Here is a 17,787-nt window from a genome sequence, read left to right on the forward strand (position 1 = left end):
ACCCCCGCGGCACGGGGCGCACAGCTGGCACACCCGGCCCGGCGCAGCCCCACGGCCGGAGTCGCCGGGACAGGCCGAGCCGCCGGGATAGGGCCGAGCCGCGGCCACGGGAGGCGAAAGCGGGCCCGCGGCAGGGCCGCAGCCCGCCGGCCGGGGTGCGGGCGCTGCCCCACTGGAGACCCCCCGCGGATGGGGGGCCCCGGGAGTCAAAGCTGACCCGCTGCGATCCCAGCGGCCCCGCCGGACAAGCGCGGCACCGAGCGGGCACCGAGCTGGGCTGGGGCCGCCTCCGCCTCGCAGCCGGCCCCGCCTGGCGCCTGAGGCGCGGCCCCAGGCAGGCGGGGAGCGGGCCGGGCGGGCCGCGGGGCCAAGCCGCAGGGCGCCAGGGCGGGCTCCCGCCGGCTCGGGGCCTCCGCCGCCTCTGGGCGCCGCCGGCAGCCCGGGCGCCGGGCCGCTCGGGAAACGGAGTCCGGGCCCCCGCCGCAGGCCTGGGCGCAGCGGGACCGGCGGGGCCCGCCCCAGCTCCCGGGAGGCTCACCGGCCGCTCGGGCGGGAAGCGCGGCGCGGAGACACAGCCCGGGCCCACCACCGCCGCCCCCGTCCCCTCAGCGCCGGCGGGAGGCGCCGCGCCGCGCCCTGCTCGAGCCCCTCCCGCTGCCGCAGCCGCCGCGGCCCCTGCGCCCACCGCCTACCTCCGCGGCGCAGCGCGGGCCCGGGCCGGCCGGCGGCGGAGCGCGGGCGCAGCGGGGGGCGGTCCCTCGCCCCGCCCGGCCGCCCGCCCCTCGGGGAGGCTTGGCCCTCGCGGGCTGCCGTCGGGCCGGCGCGGGGCCCGGTGCCGCCGCCCCCTGATGGCGGCCTTCGGGCAGCAGAAGGCGCGGCGCCTGGCACGGGTAGATGCCAGCAGGAAGGGCGGCCTGGACGAGCGGGCTGCCCCTGTCGTGCAGCTCCTCAACGGGCGAGCGCGGTTCTGCACCACCAGCTCCTGCTCGGGCCGCCTGGTGCTGGCGCAGGGCAGCGCGGCGGTGAGTGCGGGCCCGGCGGTGGGGGCCGGGCTGGGCCGGGGGTGCGGGGCAGCGGGCGGGGGCCGGGCCCGGCGGGCAGGCCCCTGGGGTCTCGCTGTCCCGGCGGCGCTGCGGGGCCGGGGGTGCCCCTGGGCTGGCGCGGACAGGCCGCTCTAAGCCGCCGTTACGAGGTGCGCTCGGAGAACGGGCGCTTTTGGAAGCGCCGCTATTGGTTGTGCCGGGCCGTTTCCCACGGCCGCAGCAGATCCCCCACCGCCTCCCGTAGCGCGGGCTCAGGCGTTTCTCTTCACTGCCAGGGCCCAGGCGGCTGCGGGATCCAGAAGAAACACTGCGGATGGCTCATGGTCGCGCACGACGCCTGCGGCAAAGCCGATGTGGTAAGCGGTGCGGTGCGGCCGCCGTGCCCCGCGGTGCTCCTCGTGTTATCGGAACGCAAAATGTCGTGTGAAACGCAAAGAAATGTTTGGGTTTCGTTCCCGGTACTGAAATGAGTTGACACTCTTAATTTCAAAATAAACTTCTCTTTAGGTTTTTTACTTGGTAAATTCTTAAGACCTGTTTTGAAGGTCTAAGACCTTCTTTTTCAAAAACCTACTTTTTCAAAGCCCTTTCCTTATTCCAAGTAAGCAGAAACAGCGCTTTTCTAAGCAAGTGTTCTTCCTTTCCTGAAGGCTTACTGTTAGTATAACAAGGCATTTTTCATTTGTGCAGTTTTTATCTGCTCTTTGTTTTTCCTTCTTCTTAGATTGCTGGCAAGGTATCGACCAGAGACTAGATTTGATTTTAAAAGCTCCCTATCCTATCTTTTATTAAGTATACTATTTTACTATCCTATCCTGTCTTACTATTAAGTAAAATAAGCTTAATTTCTGTAGAGTATACTCGCTTGGTCTTTGGACAGCAGTGACCTAGGCATTAGCAGACAGTGCTGATGAAAGCCATATATTCCTTGTTAACGCCATAAACAATTGCTGTACGATGCTAGGCATTTGCCTCGTAAAAGTTCTGTGCCAGGCAGCATCCGAGGTGGCGCTTACTCAAGCAGCAACATACCTGCAGGACACAGATGCAGGATGATGTGGCCCTTATCCCATTCTCCAGCAGTTAGAGCCCGACATGCACGTTGACACAGTAATGGTAATTAAGAAATATTTTGTGTTGTGTTCATTAACTGTTTCATAAGCTGTGGCCGTTCTTGCTTTCTTGGTTTAGTCAGCAGTTCCAGAAGCAACCAAAGTGAATTCTTTTGTTTCCCTTAAATGTAGATGTGTTCAGGTAAGCATGCCAGTGAGCACATTCGCTTTGTATATAGTAACTCCTTCAAGTCAGTTAAACTGTCTTGAGTTAAAAAAACCTGTCTTTAATTTAACAATCTTGACTCCAGCTTGCTGTACTAACAGCCTTTTATGTACAGACATCTGGAACTAGTCTAACGGTGAATCTCTAATACTGCATTTTAATTTAGTATCTTAAAATCCACTGAAATTGAAAAAAATAGAGAAGGGAGGGTTTCTGGTATGCCTTCAAAAATAGTCTGCTCTTTGCGTACATCTCTTTGCTTTGCCTGTCCCAAAAAAAGAAGCAGTTACAAGGACAGAATTCTCTCATTCAGTTCATAGCTCACTTTACCGCATGCATGCATTCTCAGACATGTACAAAAAAAATCTACTCCAAAATATTTGCCTTCATTAGTATTTGTTCTAGCAAAGCAGAGCTTGCTGAAATTTCCATTAGCAAATTTGAGGCTGAGTAGGACACAGCAGGTTGTTGCTGACTCTTCTTATGAGAAGAAATACTCTGATATTTTTTTTCTTGTTCCCTTTAACAGGTAGATGTTTTTTTGTTTTTTTTATACATGAGTTGAAAATGTAAGAAAAAAGTGTTTGATTAATTTTGAAATTACTGTACTCTAATGTGTAATAAAGCTTTGCTAGTGCAGTATTTAGGAGATGAGAAGGGAAGTCAGGATCTTGTACGCTGTGTGTTGTGCATTTCGGCTGTCAGATCATTTGACCTCACTGCAGATATTAACCCAAACAATACGAACATAGGATATTTGTTTTGTAATTTATTTTTATCCCTTTATCCTCCCAATGCTTAGAGAAAAGGCATCATTTATTACGCAGTACTTTGCAAGGTTATTGATACGACACAAATATAACCTTGTTATTACACAATAGAGTAAAACTGAACTGGTATACTTGTTTCCTTGTACACGATTGGTGCAGATCTCAACCACCTTCGTCTCTGGATTTTTGAACGTACGTTTGGCCAGCTGCCATTTAATACTTTTAAGACGTGCGTGTGCAGAGCGTTCGCTTCCACCAGGACCTGTGTGCACATAGTTCTGCCCACCCGGACCCATATCATGTTCCGTCAGCTGCTGGGTTGGTGTACTGCTGGCAAACCTTCCAAGCATCTAGCTTGAGTGTCAGTGCATCCCTCTCTCGTGAGCAGGTTTTGCCACATGCAGTGGGGCTGTGCACTGCCCTTACCACACCAACTCGTGCCTGAGTGGGTGACGTGGCTGCAGTGGTGCAGCGCTGCAGTGAATGCATTCGCTGTACCCCAAGGTACACCCTTTCCAGATAAAGGGCCGTGTTCTGCGTTGCATGAACGTGCTGCCGTGGTTAGTCATGTAACAGTCAGTTGTTCTCTGCTTTGGCTCCAGTGTTTGCAACGGGGGGGGTTCATTAGTGTGAGCTTTTTTAGATAGCACAGGCAGGTACTTTCTGTCATTTCATAAGAGCCGTTAGACCAACTCTTCAGAGGTGAGGGGCCTAATCCTATTCCCGTTGGCTGTTTTTTCCCATCAGCTTCACTGGGAGCAAATCTTGGGCCTCAGACTTCTTGGACTTAATAGAAAATGGCTTTCAGTATTTCCCTGTTAAATTGAGTTTGCAGGAAATTAATTACTTAGACACAGTAAGATAATAAAAAACCCTCTACTGAAAATACTTCGTTCTGTTAATAAGCTTTTTAAGGATACAAGTATTGTAAGACAGCTTTGGGGTGGTGCTAACATGCATAGATTATTTCAGTTGGTATGACTTTCTTAACTAGTTGTATTCCCACTGAAAAGCTACCTCTAGGGTATCTGCTAAATTACTTTGCCTTTTCAGAGTAACAGAAACCCTTAAAAACACCCTCACCAATATCACATGCACTCATATTGTGTTCTCTGTTACAATGCTTGTCTCAGAGACAAGTCTGTCTGGCTTGGCTTCCAGCCACAGTGGACACAGACCATTTTGTTGCAGCAGGACCCTCTGCTGCTCAGATGGCTCGAACGGAGTTCTCAGACGTGGGAGGATGTCTGAAAAGAGGTCACGGAAATGTGTCTGAAGGGGGACACACAGGCCCGTGGCGGGTCCCAGCTGGCGTTGGGCACCGTGAGTGCTGACGGACTGCTGCGTGGATGTGTGTTCTGCTGAAATCCACCCAGACCGAGCCAGCGGCACACTGAGCACGAGGAGAAACCATGCAAACTCTGCAGAGCCCAGCTTTGCATAAGGAAGCTGACCATGCTAGCACACTCTCGGGGCAGGGTGAATTCACCTCAGTGGAGCACTGTGTCAACACAACTCATTTCCAGACCCAAGCAAATGTTAAATAAGTTACCTTAGGTATTTCTGTACAACACTGCATTATGCAGTGTTGATTGTTTCTTGTTCTCATCAGCTGTGTTGCTTGGGCTTTTTTTGTTGTGGTTTTTTTTTTTTTAATCTGGCACACAAATTTCAAACTTATCCATGCAGAAAGACCTCCCTTTCAACTTAAAACAAGAACATTTATGGAGGACATGCTGCTTAAATACATTTAAATACCTTTCAGTGTTTAAAGGAAAGGACGAGAGAGTGTTACTTCAGCAGTTTTCTTTTATGCCATCCTGTCTTTAAAAAGCATATGAATTTGATTATTTCCTGGAGGTTTTATTTAATATTTTCATTTTACAAAAAAGATGAGAAGGGCTAGACAAAACACCGAAGTATGGGAAAATAGCTGAAATTTCCCAAGTTAACATAGCAAATTTTTTTTGTGCTATGAATTAAGGAAGCGAAGGCAGACAAGAAGGGGGGGGCAAGCAGTGCTTATGATTAAATAATCATACAATGAAATAAGTAATATAACTGCCTCAAAGCAACCTTTCTGAATGGAGGAAGGTAATATTGGCTCTTAAGATTTCTCTGCATAAAGATAGCATAGAAAAGTAGAGTTGTTATAACATTCTGCATGGCTTACTATTACATAGCTTTCTCCACGCTCACAAATCCAGGAAAAATTGCCACTAGCATCTCAGCCTTCTAGCAGAACTGAGGGGTCTGAAGGTAATTTCTTGAATTTTATAATTATGACGTTACTACTTTTTCTTTTTTTTTACTTGTTTTGTGGGTTTTATCCTCTAATTTCAACCCCTGATTTTTTTTTTATCTTTACAACTCTTACATAGGGCTACACATTATTATTTAAACTAAGATTAGAATGTGATCAAGTATGTTAGGCCATGAATTTAACATGCTGAACCCCATAAAGTTTCCTGAAGTTAGGGAATGTACTTAAAGTGCTTCTGATTTTAAAGAACAGTTTAAAAAAACTAACCAAACAAAAAAACCAACCCAAACCTACTCAGTTTGCACGTGACTGCAATAAGGCAGTCCTCTTCCAATGCTGTACTAACTGTATAGATTTGTTTGAATGTACAAAGAAATAAACAGGCAAGCACACTTTTCCAAGTTTTTAAAGTCCATCTTGTGATTAATTTCTATCAAACCTAATCAGTTATGTAAACAGTATCATGGAAATCCATGGAATTTTTGTGTATTACGAGCAATGAAAAATCAGAAGCAGATGAACAAACCTGATTGCGTGGAACTCATTTGCTGCATTTTCAGTGCTTGTTTCACACCGACTAGCTATTATTTTCTTTTTTTTAACAGTACACACTTGCAGTATTAATATAAATATTTTGGTGTATTTTCCAGATGAAAGCACTAGAGAAAGCCACTGGCGACATTGTGCTGAAGTTTGAACCATTTGTTCTTCATGTGCTATGTCAAGAGCTGCAAGATGCACAGCTTCTGGTAAAATTACATGAAGCAACAATGTTACGCTGCTGTTCCGTTATATTCCTTGCTGTAGAAGTAACAGTATTGGCTCCTGAGTAAGCATTAGCACTTAAGAATAGTCCCAAATGTGCTGTATGTTTAGTAACTAGGGTAGTAAAAGTAAGCTGATGAAGAAAATACAGCTTTAAACTTGATAGAGGTTTTGCTGTACTTTTTAGGAAACAAAATTACTTGAATACAGTTCAGTCTTCGAGCTGAAGCAGGTTGCCTGGTAAAAAAAAAAATCCCAGTGAGCTGGGGCTGCTTTCATTGGCTGAAAGCGAAGGGGTATTTTAGATATCATTTGGCTCCAGTGTTTCAACTAATTGTGTGGTACTTTTGCCTTCTGCTTTTCCAGAATTATTCTGGAGAGTAACGTGTGATGGGTTTGTTCCTTTATTAATGTAAAAAGAGAGGTGGTTAGTTTCTTTTATAGTACTGCTGTACTTTTAGCTATAAAAGTATTGCACAACTGTCTATATGGTTACCAGCTCTTCAAGATAAAATAGTACAGCACCCAGAGAGACGTTAATGTCCTGCCTGCACTAACGGGCTAAGATTAGACAACCAAGATTGACTGTGGTTCTTTGAAAAAACAGCTGCGATTTGTGATGCTGCGTGGGCTTGATCTTAAAAGCATTTCAATGTAATTATTACTGCATTAATTTGGGGAGATGGCTTTGAAGAAGTTTTTTTGCAACACTGAAATTGTAAGTTGCATTGCAACCCATCCGTAATTGTTTGTTGCTCTGTGAAAGTGTATAAGACCTATTTAAGGCATTTATTTGTTCCACAGCATTCAGTGGCTATTGAATCTGGGTTCAGGAACTCTGGTATTACAGTTGGCAGAGGAGGAAAAATTACAATGGTAAGGACTTTCCTACTCCCCTGTAAGAAACGTAACAAAATCATATCATTACTCTTAACCTTGATTTTTTTACGAGCCAAGATCTAAATTGTAATGTGATAGACAGCTGTCACAGGGCACACTGTAGCAAAGAAACACCCTTCTGCTTTGACAGCAAACGAACCAGTTGTGTGGATAAGTGGGATTGGTTTGGGTTGGTTTTTTTTCTGTAATGAACTCCCCATATTAAAATTTATTTAAATCACCTTCATAAAATGAAAATAATTATTCTAGATAAACTCATCTCTGTGTGTGTATTCTTAGGCTGTCCGGAGCACTCATTGCTTAGAAGTTCCATTGAGCCACAAGGGGAAATTGATGGTCTCTGAAGAATATATTGAATTTCTGATACACGTAGCTAATCAGAAAATGGAAGAAAACATAAGAAGGATTGACAGGTTTGTAAGATTACACCAACACAAACCAGACAACCCCCCCAAAGTGTGAAATGGAATTTAAATTAATTTTTTGAGCTCCGAAGACTATACACTTTTTAAGTGAAAACCTATAATTTGCAGACTCTTTGTTACTGAATGGGGCTTAAGTTTCTTTTTCCAATGATAACAGCATTTGCTATTCTACGACAGTAACCATTTCAGAAGTATTTAGATCACAGTGCACACTTTAATCCACTAAATGCTTTGTATAGTTTCCAAAACTGATGATTTATGAAGGTGGTGGAAGGTGACATGAACTTTGGGTCTTTACCTTTGTATCCAACTGAGGAACAGAACAGGCAGAAGATCCAAAAGTGCACGAGGATGAAAAGGACTCTGGAGAGACACCTACATGTACTAAGACCAGTTTCTTGCTATATGTCCACATTTAAAATATCTCCCTGTTTGTTAAAAGTAATTGCTAATAGTTGCAGTCCATCTGATCATTAACGCCATCATTCATCAAACATTTAACCTGATACCAGGGTCTTAATGGCACATGAGTATATCCACTAATTGATTTCTAACATACAAACATTACAGAGAGAAGTGACATGGCATACACAAGGACATGTGCTGATATTTCTAATTTTTCGTCCAGTATCAGCTAGAATATTTCAACATTAGTAACAATTTTCTTCTCTTAGCATGTTTTATGTTACAAAAGCATTAATTTCTCAGAGTAGCAGATCCTGAGCAAACCTACAAAAATAACAACTACACAATTGTTTCCTTCTAGATTCTACAAACGCTTAGAGTTAGCTTTGAAAACTGCCGTGAGTGCAAACAACTCACCGTCTGAGGAGACAGCGAAAAGTCGCGCTGTGTACGTTCGCAGAAGAAAGAGAAAGACCATTCAAGAACAAGACGTACATACCTCTCCAAAGGATCACAATGAAGCATTGGAGCCCGAGGATGATACAGAAAGCAGTCTTGGTATTTTTGCTGAAATCCTGATATAGACTAAGGCATTTGAAAGCAAATGGCAAACTGAATAATAATTGTAATGCTCTTTGTAAGAGATATAAATACTACTCTTTTCTAGGTAGCAACACTCTCATGGACATTTACCAGAAAAAAAGGTAATTAAACAGAATTGCAAACAGGTTTAGTGCCACAGAAGCAGAGAGAACAAACCCTTAGAATATTTTGGGTTGTCAGGTTTTTTTAACAGCACTGTTGATTTAACAATCTTTTACTCTGTCCATCAGTTATCACAAAAATAACTGCTACAGCCTTCAGCCATGTTCTCCATGGAAGCATTTCAGTTCCCAGTGCTGGGTTTTGGCCTTCTGATTTTTGCAGAGCAGAGAAACTCTTTAAAACCGAGTTAATATCCATGAAGGTTTTTAATGCCTGTATGACCTCCGCACAACAGTGTGCACCAACACAGATGGCCCTTTCAGAACCACATACTGGTCAGCTGAAGAGCAGTGCCTGGTGCGGGGTTAGAATAGGAAAGCAGAAGCTACATGCTGCTCTGTGCCAGCTTCAGGGTCCGTCCCGAGTGTTGCTCTGGGCAGCAGGGTTGATGCTGTTTTCCTGCACTGCGCTGTGTTGCAGGCTCCAGCCCCATGGTGTTCGTGTGTTCTGCTTCCCTCGGCCAGCGGCCATTAAGCGTTATTTTTCTTTGTATCTTTTAGCCAGCTCTGTACGCTGACAGTTCGTTAGCTCACTCGCGTATTGTTCTGTGCGGCCAGCACCCAGCCTCAGGTCCGGCTGTTGGGCAGAAAGTCAACCGAAGCACACAGTAACAGGCTCTCTTACCAGGCTGTGAACACTGACGTGCCATCAGTGTTAAATATGAACCAGTGGAGTAATTCATGCATTCTTGTATTGTACCACTGGAGTAGTCGCTCCATACTGTATTTTTCAGAAAAATGGTTAATTTGCAAACCTTAGCAACAGTGAATTGTGAGCCCTTCCCTCTATGACGGGGTGATCGCTATCACTGCAAAGCAAGACCGTGACTAAAGGACATGGTTTATTTGAAACTCTGAAACTCCCATTTCATACAGGTAGGGAGTTGTCATTGTTTCCATTACATAAGCCTGTGTCTTGGGATCATTTTAATTCCCCTGTAAAAATTTTATATACTAAGTGGCAGCCAACAGGAAAAGTAATTGGTGGCTTTAAATAGATTCTGAAATATCTGTTAGGCTACGTTTCCAGTAGCAGGCATTCAAAAAAAAAAAAAAACTTGCACCTTTTGAGTTGCTTGTTTGTGTTTTAACTTGCAGCTTGAGTAGTTTGGTGTGCTTGCTTTCATACTGTTGCTGGTCACTTGAAAGACCTCAGAGCCCAGTCAGGGCATGGGAAAGTGAGAGGCCAACACATTTCTGTCCATGCCAGAAGGTTGCAGTTGTGTCAAGTGAAATGCCAAGTGGCTGACGCTGTCCTTGACTGTTGGCTGCAAGCACAAATTAAGCGAATAGCAGGAAGAGCAGGCTGTACTGTTTTTCTCCTTCATGGAGGGGGAGAGGCACTGGTGAAAAGTTTTGAAGATTAAAGAACATCAGCTCATGAGATGACGAAGTGTGTAAGATGATGAAATACCACAAGAAACCTTCCGAAGTAGTGCGCTGTGTATGCTGTTTCAGACCTCGTGCATCTGGGTGGACTGATCCTCGTTTAATTCTAACTGAGCCCATGTGGGGATTGTTTCCGGTGCCAATGAAGCTGCTTGCTGGGAGGTGTGCAGCAAGTGCCAGCTGCCTGGTGGGATCAGAGCATGTCGCATGGACACAGTGGGGCCATGGCAGCGGGAATGTGGGTGAGCAAAGCAGGGATCAGACAGCTGCGCACGCAGCGGGGGAGCAGCCGAGGGTCCCCACAGAGGCCAAAGCGACAGCAGCTCCTCGGGGTGTGGGGACATGGCTCGTGCCTGCCCCAGGCCTTTGCCACGGTGAGTTTTCATACTGCTTCCTTCCCATCCTGAGGCACAACTGTTTCTTTGCATGGAGCTGAACTGAAGCCTCAGAGCTCCATCAACAAGGAGCAACATCTGCTTCAGCACAAAGGGGTGGCTGGATCCTGCAGGCCAGTGCCCCCGGCAAAGCTGCTGGCTGGCTGTCCCCCTCCCCATCCCTGCTGGTGGGGGTCCCAGCATCACCCCAGGTGCCTCCTCACTGCCCCAGTGGGCAGCTTTTGTGTGCGGAGGTGGCAGTTGTTGCTTTTAAAAGCAGGGGGGTGAATATTTTTCTCAAAACCAGTTGAATTTTTATCAAAAAAAATATAATTACTTTCCTCAAATAACGCTGTAATCAAGTTTTGTAGTTACTGTAATTAGATTCTTTTGAAGAAGAAGAATCCTAACGTTAACAAACAACAAACTGACGGTTTAATTGTGAAACCGCTTTTCCGTGCCGGCAGACACGCTAATTCCAGCGCCGCATCCTGGGGACGCACACGCCTTCCCTGCGTTCCCGTCCCGCAGCGCCGCTGGAACGGGCGCGGGGGGGATGCGCTGCGCTCGGCGGAGTGGGGGGCCGGTTCAGGTGCCTGGGGGGGCCCGTACCGGCCCCGCCCGCGCCACGGCCGCGTCCCGCCTGCCCCGCTGGGGCACCGCTCCGGCGCGGTTCCGCACTACTTGTGACGCTGCCCTGCGGACGCAGGCTCGGAGATGCTTGCTCCGCTCCCTGGGTCCCGGTTTGGGGCTGGGGCGCAGGGCCCGGCGCCGGGCGAGGGCAGGGACCCGGTCGGTGCCCCGCGGGACCCCCCACGGGGCCGCCCACCGCCGGCCTCGCCGTGCTCCCAGTTCCGGTGGCCGGAGCCGCCGCACGCCCTGCCCGCCCGACAGCTTCCTAAGCGGCGCCGCAGCCCCACGCCGAGGCTCCCGGCGCCCGCAGCCGCCGAGCCCCGCAGAGAGGGACCCCCGGCTGCCCTGCGGCGCAGCGGCCGCGCCCCGCCGGGCCGGGGGCTGGCTGCGGGGGGCGCTGCCAGGCGGCCCCGCTCCGCGCCCCGAGCCGCGGCCGCCCCGCCGGGGGGAACGAGCCACCGCCGGGCGCCAAGCGGCGAGTGCGCGGCGGCAGCCCGAGCCCCGCGACCCCGCCACTGCCCCCCCCGGCCCCGGCCCCGGCCCCGCTCACGCCGCCCCTCCAAGAGCCGAACCCAGCGGCGGCCGCTGCCTGCGGACGGCGGGAGCCGCCGCGAGCCCTGAGGTACCGAGCGGCGGGACCGGCAAGACCCGTTCCCCGCAGGGTGGCCACCGGTTCTCCGCGAACGGGGATGCAAACGGATCCCTTCGCTTTCTGAGTTTTTCCTCCCCTGAACACTCGCTCCTGTGTCAGTGCTGAACTGGCAGTGCTGCTCTTTTATAATCTGCTAATTTAAATATCTTTGCATAACATTGCCCACAAAAAAAATCAGGGAATATTTACAAATGAAATGCGCCCCGAGTTTATGCGTATAAGCGACCTTTTTCCATTATTTTGTGGAACAATTTCAGCGGCAAAATTCATCCCAATTTTCTTCAGTTCCACTGAGACTGAACCTGGTTCTGTTTCACTGAGAATCCACCGACCTCAGAAATACTGCGGAAATACAGCAGTGACGCGAAAGTAAAATACAGCCGAATTTTATGTACAGTTCTGTGCAGGATCTACGCGTTTTCCCTGCACCATCCTCACCTCGGAGCAATAGACAGGACCCAGGGACACGCCACTTTTGGAAAATACAGGCAGAAACGCCATGGCTGGGCTTATGTGGGATCAGAACTTGGCCCAAAATGTGCAATATTACAAACGACCATTTCCCCCTCCTTCCTATTACCCAGGTATGAAAGTTCAAGTTCAAGAACGCACTTTCCAAAGCCACGGCACTCTAGGGTAATATTAAATGAACTCTATTTAATAAAACACATTCCAAGTTGTTATTTCGACTGAAGCATTATACTTTTTGTTTTCCAGTAAGTAGTTCAGATATCACTGGGTCACTGAAAATTTTTGAATCGGTCCCTCTTCAAATCACATTTAAAAGACAGACTTAAATAACTGTGGCAACAGATATCTTGACAACACAAACCAGAAATAAGGGATATAACACTGCATGAAAGCTGTTGCTGTGCTTATCTTCCAAGTCAGTGAATGAAATTTTGCCATCCTCCAAAACACACTGATCATCCCTTTCGTAACACATACCACATCCATCCAGGGAAATGATGGCATCCCATTTTGTCCTCAATTCACTAAAATAAGAGGTATTTTGATCACAAATGCCTGCCGTTATCAAAACACTACCATGATTTCGACAGGATGAGCTGACCCAGGTGAAGTGCACACAGGTCCCCCCTGGTTTTTTTTCTCTGCGTCACATCGCATCTGGTTTTAAATGCTTTGTCATTCGGAACAAGCGGCGTCTGACCGGAGCCTGCATTCTGACCCGGGGCAGGAGCGACATTCATGGCTGGAAGGCACACTGTCTGAGTCTGTTTCAGCGTTTTCTCCCCAGAAAATACACATATGAAAATCATGACAGACTTGCGGAAGATGTTGGAATAAATATTTACATAAATACTGAAATATTTACATATGCGGTTCTCCATGCTTGAAACCGGAAAACAAGTGCAATAAATGCACTTGGCATATCAGGGTCCTAGACGAAAGCACCGCGCATTTCCCATCCCGATAACCCGTCGGGTAAACGATTAACGTTGTCCCTCCCGATGCTGCCTACGAGGAGGCAGTGCCAGCGGGACCGGCACCGCAAAGCGCCGGCTCCGCCAGGCTGGGCAGCCCCGGCCGGGCAGGGTGCTGCCGAGGCGGCTCTCGCCGAGCTGGGTGCGTGGCAGCCCCTCCGTAGCGAGCCCCCCGGAACCCCGGCTGCAGACACACACCCCCACACACACCCTCCTCTGGGAAGGTCCTGAGCCAGGCGGCTTCCACTCGAGTCACCCACCCAGGAGCTGCTGGGCGGCAGCAGCATTCGCTCTCAGCGCAGCCGCGGATCCCGGTGCAAGGCTCTGGGCACTAGATAGTGACAAAGGGAAAGAGCCATTTCGTCCCTCTTTGTGTGCCTTCATATCAACTTTTAGCACGCCGAAGCCCTGTGATCAGAGTATCGCTCTGAGCTTTTCTTTCTTACATATTTTCTCTGCACATTACTGTCCTTCTAGTGCGACATCAGTGAGAATCAGTGTGGTGGAAGTGGTAGAGCAGCAGCAGGAAAAAAAAAATCTGACAAACAGCAACAGCCTCCCAACACCTCTTTAAAATAATAACGATTTACCAAATGGTTGGGAAGTTGTTATAATTCCTTTTCCAAATTATTACTCGCCCTTTAGATGAGAAATGAGGCCAGGGTTAGCAATCAGCCATAAATGGTAGGATTTCTGAAGTAGAAGCACTTGTCTGATTGTGAAGTGGAGGCCATTATTGCTTGATTGAGTCTGGTGGGTTTTTTTCCGTTGGTTTTTTTTTTTTTTTTTTTTTTTTTTTTTAAGCTTGCTTGATTTGTGGCTGAAAGCACACATTCACTACTGTACTAGGAGCAATCAGAGCTTTCCCTGCTTTTTTGCTCAGTGATTTAGGGTCCACTACTTCGGCACAGCTGCCACCTTTTAGCCTCCATCGAGCAGAGATATTTTTCCATGAACTGCATTTTGTGTTTGTCTTTTCTCCTCCCACCCCTTCCTTCCTCACCTTTTTTCTTTCCTTTTTCCTCCCCCCTACTTCTTCTTTCGGGGGGGGGGGGGGGGGGGGGGGGGGGGATGAAAATATTGTGTGAAGTTTAATTCCAAGTATGAAGTTGAAAGAAGACAGCTGGAGCCACCTAGGGTGTCATCTGTACTCCACAGCATATAACAAACCTGCAGTTTCACGAGAAACAGGGACGAAGTGACTTGCTCAAATGACTGAAGTCAACCAAAAGCACCGATGGGTGTCTAGGTGATAGGGTTCACAGTTTTGTTTGCCTGAAAACTAGATTCAAGCCTAAGAGCTTGTATTAATATAATTTCTTTCCAGAAATCATCTGTTTTGCTGGTATCTTGTATTTTACAGTTCTCCCAGACCAGCTCCAGAGGTGTGCAACACGGCTGAGGGAGTCGCGGTGCAAGGGACAGATGCCTCGCAGACCACCTGTGTCACCCCGTCCCCCGAGCATCTCCAGGCTGGCATCGCCCAGCCTGTGCACGGCTGGCGAGGCAAAGCTGGCTCAGGGAAGGCAGTGCAGCCTGCGCTGCGGCCAGCCCTGCTCAGATGCCAACCTGCAGAAACCGCTGGCTCGTGGCATTCAGAAACACACAAGCACACCTATAGGAAGCCACAAATACCTACTTTATTTCTTTAACTTCTCCTGCTCTGAGATAGCTGTATTTTGCTTCGGAGTACATTTGCAGGCAGAAACTCTATGTCAACTAACCACATAAAACACACCTCCTTGGTCCACTGGTGTACCCCTAAAATAAGCAGTGTAGCACTGAAATGCTACCAAATCCACAACCGCATGGTGTGACAGGCCCCAGGAGCACAGAAGCCAGGCTGTGCTATGTAATGTAACGCTGCGTTAGAAAGGTAGTACTGGCTACTGTGTGTAAAAACAGGAAGAGTGAAAACAACAGGACTGCAAATGGAGCAGAACAGATATTTCAGTATAGGTTTGTAACTCTCTTTCTGTTTTGCAGTCATTTGTTTTCCAAAGCCATCATTTTGGAGGGTCCCGTATATCAAGGGGAAAATTAGCCACACAACCAGCTCATATTTCAGCCCAGTTAGCAAGCTTATGCGAATAAGGTAATGGAAGACTCACAAAAAGAGATTACTTTGGAAAAGGGAAGAATCTGTTTCAGCATTACCCAGGAAAAACCACCAAACACGTTAGACTCAGAGGGAATGCACAGCGAAGTCAAAATGCAATGGCAGAAATTATTTGCTTTCGTAAATCTGTATTTACAGCACATTCTTGCAGAGCACCAACACGCACCTTCACCTGAAAGCCCTGCCAGGACAGTGGTGGGGAGAGAGTCGATACAACCCTGATGAAATTTTCACCCAAGGAAAGACAGTGTTTCTCCTGCCCTTGCTCATGCCAGCGAGCTGCCCAGCATTCTGCCCCAGGGTGCGGTGACCAGCCCTGTGCACCTCCCGCCCGGGAAGCGCTGTCCCACACAAACGCGCCACGGCAGTGGGCACAGTCCAGGTGCCACTTTCCCTCCCAAGGCCTGGCAGCCGGGCACTGGGTCTCCCTGGCCCCTCGCCACGTGCACCCATCCACTCCCCGCGCACCCATCCGCTCCCCGTGCTCCCGCTGCCTCCTTCGTGCCTGACTGGACCCTTCCCTCGCCAGCCCCTGGGCAAGGGCCGGGGGTCTGGGCTTCCACTGCTTGGGCAACCAGAAAGGCAGCGTGCTCATCTCACTTACAAGGGGTGGGCGAGGAGCCCCAAAGAGGGCAAAGCGGAGCCGTAAGCCCTTGGGAACAAATGGGAGAACCGGCTCCAAAAGTGACAACTGGGTGCACGATTCACCAGCGGCAACACAAGGCACATTTCTGACCAGGACATCACAAGCAATTAACAAACCACACTCAAAATCCAAACACAGACTAAAAAAACACTGTGCTGCGTCCTCTTTACCTTTTTAACAAGCACAAAGAGTACAGAGTGAAGTGCAAAGGATTGTTTTGTGAAAATACCAAGGCGGGACGCAGACAGAAGAGAGCCTCTGCCTTGAAGTCATCCTGCATTTATGCTAGGTATTGCTAACAAAACACCGCATGAGAACTGTTGTTCCCGCTTGATCCCAGTGCCAAGAACCAAACCCATCCACCCCGTTTCCTTGTGTTTAGATAAATGTACCTAGTTGCACTTGTCCATCTAAGCAGCTCACCCAGACTATAATGGGAGCATTTACATAATTAATCACATATATTCTGAAGCACACTGGTTTCTAGGGAGGGTGCAAGTACGCTGGAAGGAGTGAGGAGCTTGACCTGATCCTCACAGCTACACTGACTGGTGAGGGTTTTGTGCCTGCAAAGCTGGCAGAGCCACCGAGCACCACAGAAGCTCTGGGGATGGAGAGCCAGACCTCAGGCAGCAGAGCCGAGCCTCGAGCCCTGCTGGACTCCCTGATGTCGCCATCTCAGCTACGGGCAAAGACCCACAACGAGCCCCCTCCATTTGTTACTAGCTTTGTAAACCGTGCTAACGCATCCATTGCAATCAGGCCAATAGAACTAGAGAAGGAAAAAAAGATGCAAAATTATGCAAAACATGACCCAGAATAATTGCCCTTTGTCCAGCTCTTCTGTCTAAGGTAATTAAAATTACCAGGAAGTCCGGCATGACAAAAATAACACAAGGGCAATCAAAATGTTGAAACGTGGTTGCAAAGAAGCGCCAGGCTCTAACTGTCTCAGTGAAAGGCTTTGCTCAGCGGGGGCTCCTAGGCTGCCCATGGGTGCACAGAGGCACCCAGAGGTCCGCCCGCCCCGGGCACTGCAGCTGGCCAGGGACACCCCGCTCCTGGCCACTGCCCGCCTGCCCCACGAGGGGGGCAAGCACTTCCCCGACAGGCAGTGGGTCTTGCTAAACACCTTGCAAAACATAACGCAAACTGGAGCATCCAGGCCCTACCGCCACTTGAAAACAGTAGCCCATGCAAGCTGCCGACATCCCACGTGAGCCCGTGCCAGCACCGACCGCAGTCGCCGTTCGGTGAGGACAGTTCTGCGATGTGGCCAGGGCTGCCCGAGCCCTTGCCTGGAGGAGGACAGCTCCGCCAGTGCCACTCCGTGCCCCGTCTCCCCACGCCTTATCCTCCTGCTGTCCCCAGGACCCTGCCCATCCTTGCCCCCACGGCCACTGCTCTGCCCTCCTGTCCTGTGTCCCTTCTCCTCGCGGCAGCCACTCTGGGGCCAGCACTCGGAGGTTTGACCACATGCCCATTTTCTTTCTCCCTACATGTCTTGGCCCCCCAGCTGATCCAGCTCACCATCTCGGCCCTTTGGCCGCAGAGCAAGTCTCTGGTGGAACAAGCAGTTTTATCTGCAAATAAATCTTAAAGTCCTTAATAAATAATTTTGGCCATCCTAAGCAAGTGCATTGATGACCCTGTGAAGTCTACATGCTGCAGAAAACTTACTTCAGGAGAGCTTAGACTCTTAAAAAGCTATACTTCAATGAGTTTTCTATTTCACATTGCCTGAGGCAAGATCAGAGCCGAGAAGCCAGATTAAAAAAGATAAACATTTTAGAGACTAAATCATGTGTAGTATCTTTGGGGGGCCCTGGAGAGAAACAGAGAGAGATTCTGGTTTCTCATCTTCCACAGAACACAGCTTTCACTTATCTGCTTTTTCCCCCGTGGTGTAAAGGCCA

General features: G+C 49.0%; 1 protein-coding gene across 2 annotated transcripts; it reads left to right on the top strand.

Moving 5' to 3' along the window:
• Positions 1-802: 802 nt before the first annotated feature.
• On the top strand, positions 803-9,684 carry TYW3 (tRNA-yW synthesizing protein 3 homolog). 2 transcript variants are annotated; one of them, XM_040611221.1, is made up of 7 exons: positions 803-1,022; positions 1,319-1,399; positions 2,235-2,297; positions 6,005-6,103; positions 6,924-6,995; positions 7,299-7,432; positions 8,211-9,684. In XM_040611221.1, the coding sequence occupies exons 1-7, from the start codon at positions 849-851 to the stop codon at positions 8,431-8,433; spliced, it is 846 nt and encodes a 281-aa protein (XP_040467155.1). In that variant the 5' UTR covers positions 803-848; the 3' UTR covers positions 8,434-9,684. The 2 variants fall into 2 exon arrangements, with proteins under 2 accessions (XP_040467155.1, XP_040467157.1); XM_040611223.1 differs by lacking the exon at positions 2,235-2,297 and having other exon boundaries at positions 805-1,022.
• The last annotated feature ends 8,103 nt before the right edge of the window (positions 9,685-17,787 follow it).

Source organism: Falco naumanni, chromosome 11 (assembly GCF_017639655.2).
Source record: "Falco naumanni isolate bFalNau1 chromosome 11, bFalNau1.pat, whole genome shotgun sequence".
In the NCBI taxonomy this organism is placed as follows: Eukaryota; Metazoa; Chordata; class Aves; order Falconiformes; family Falconidae; genus Falco; species Falco naumanni.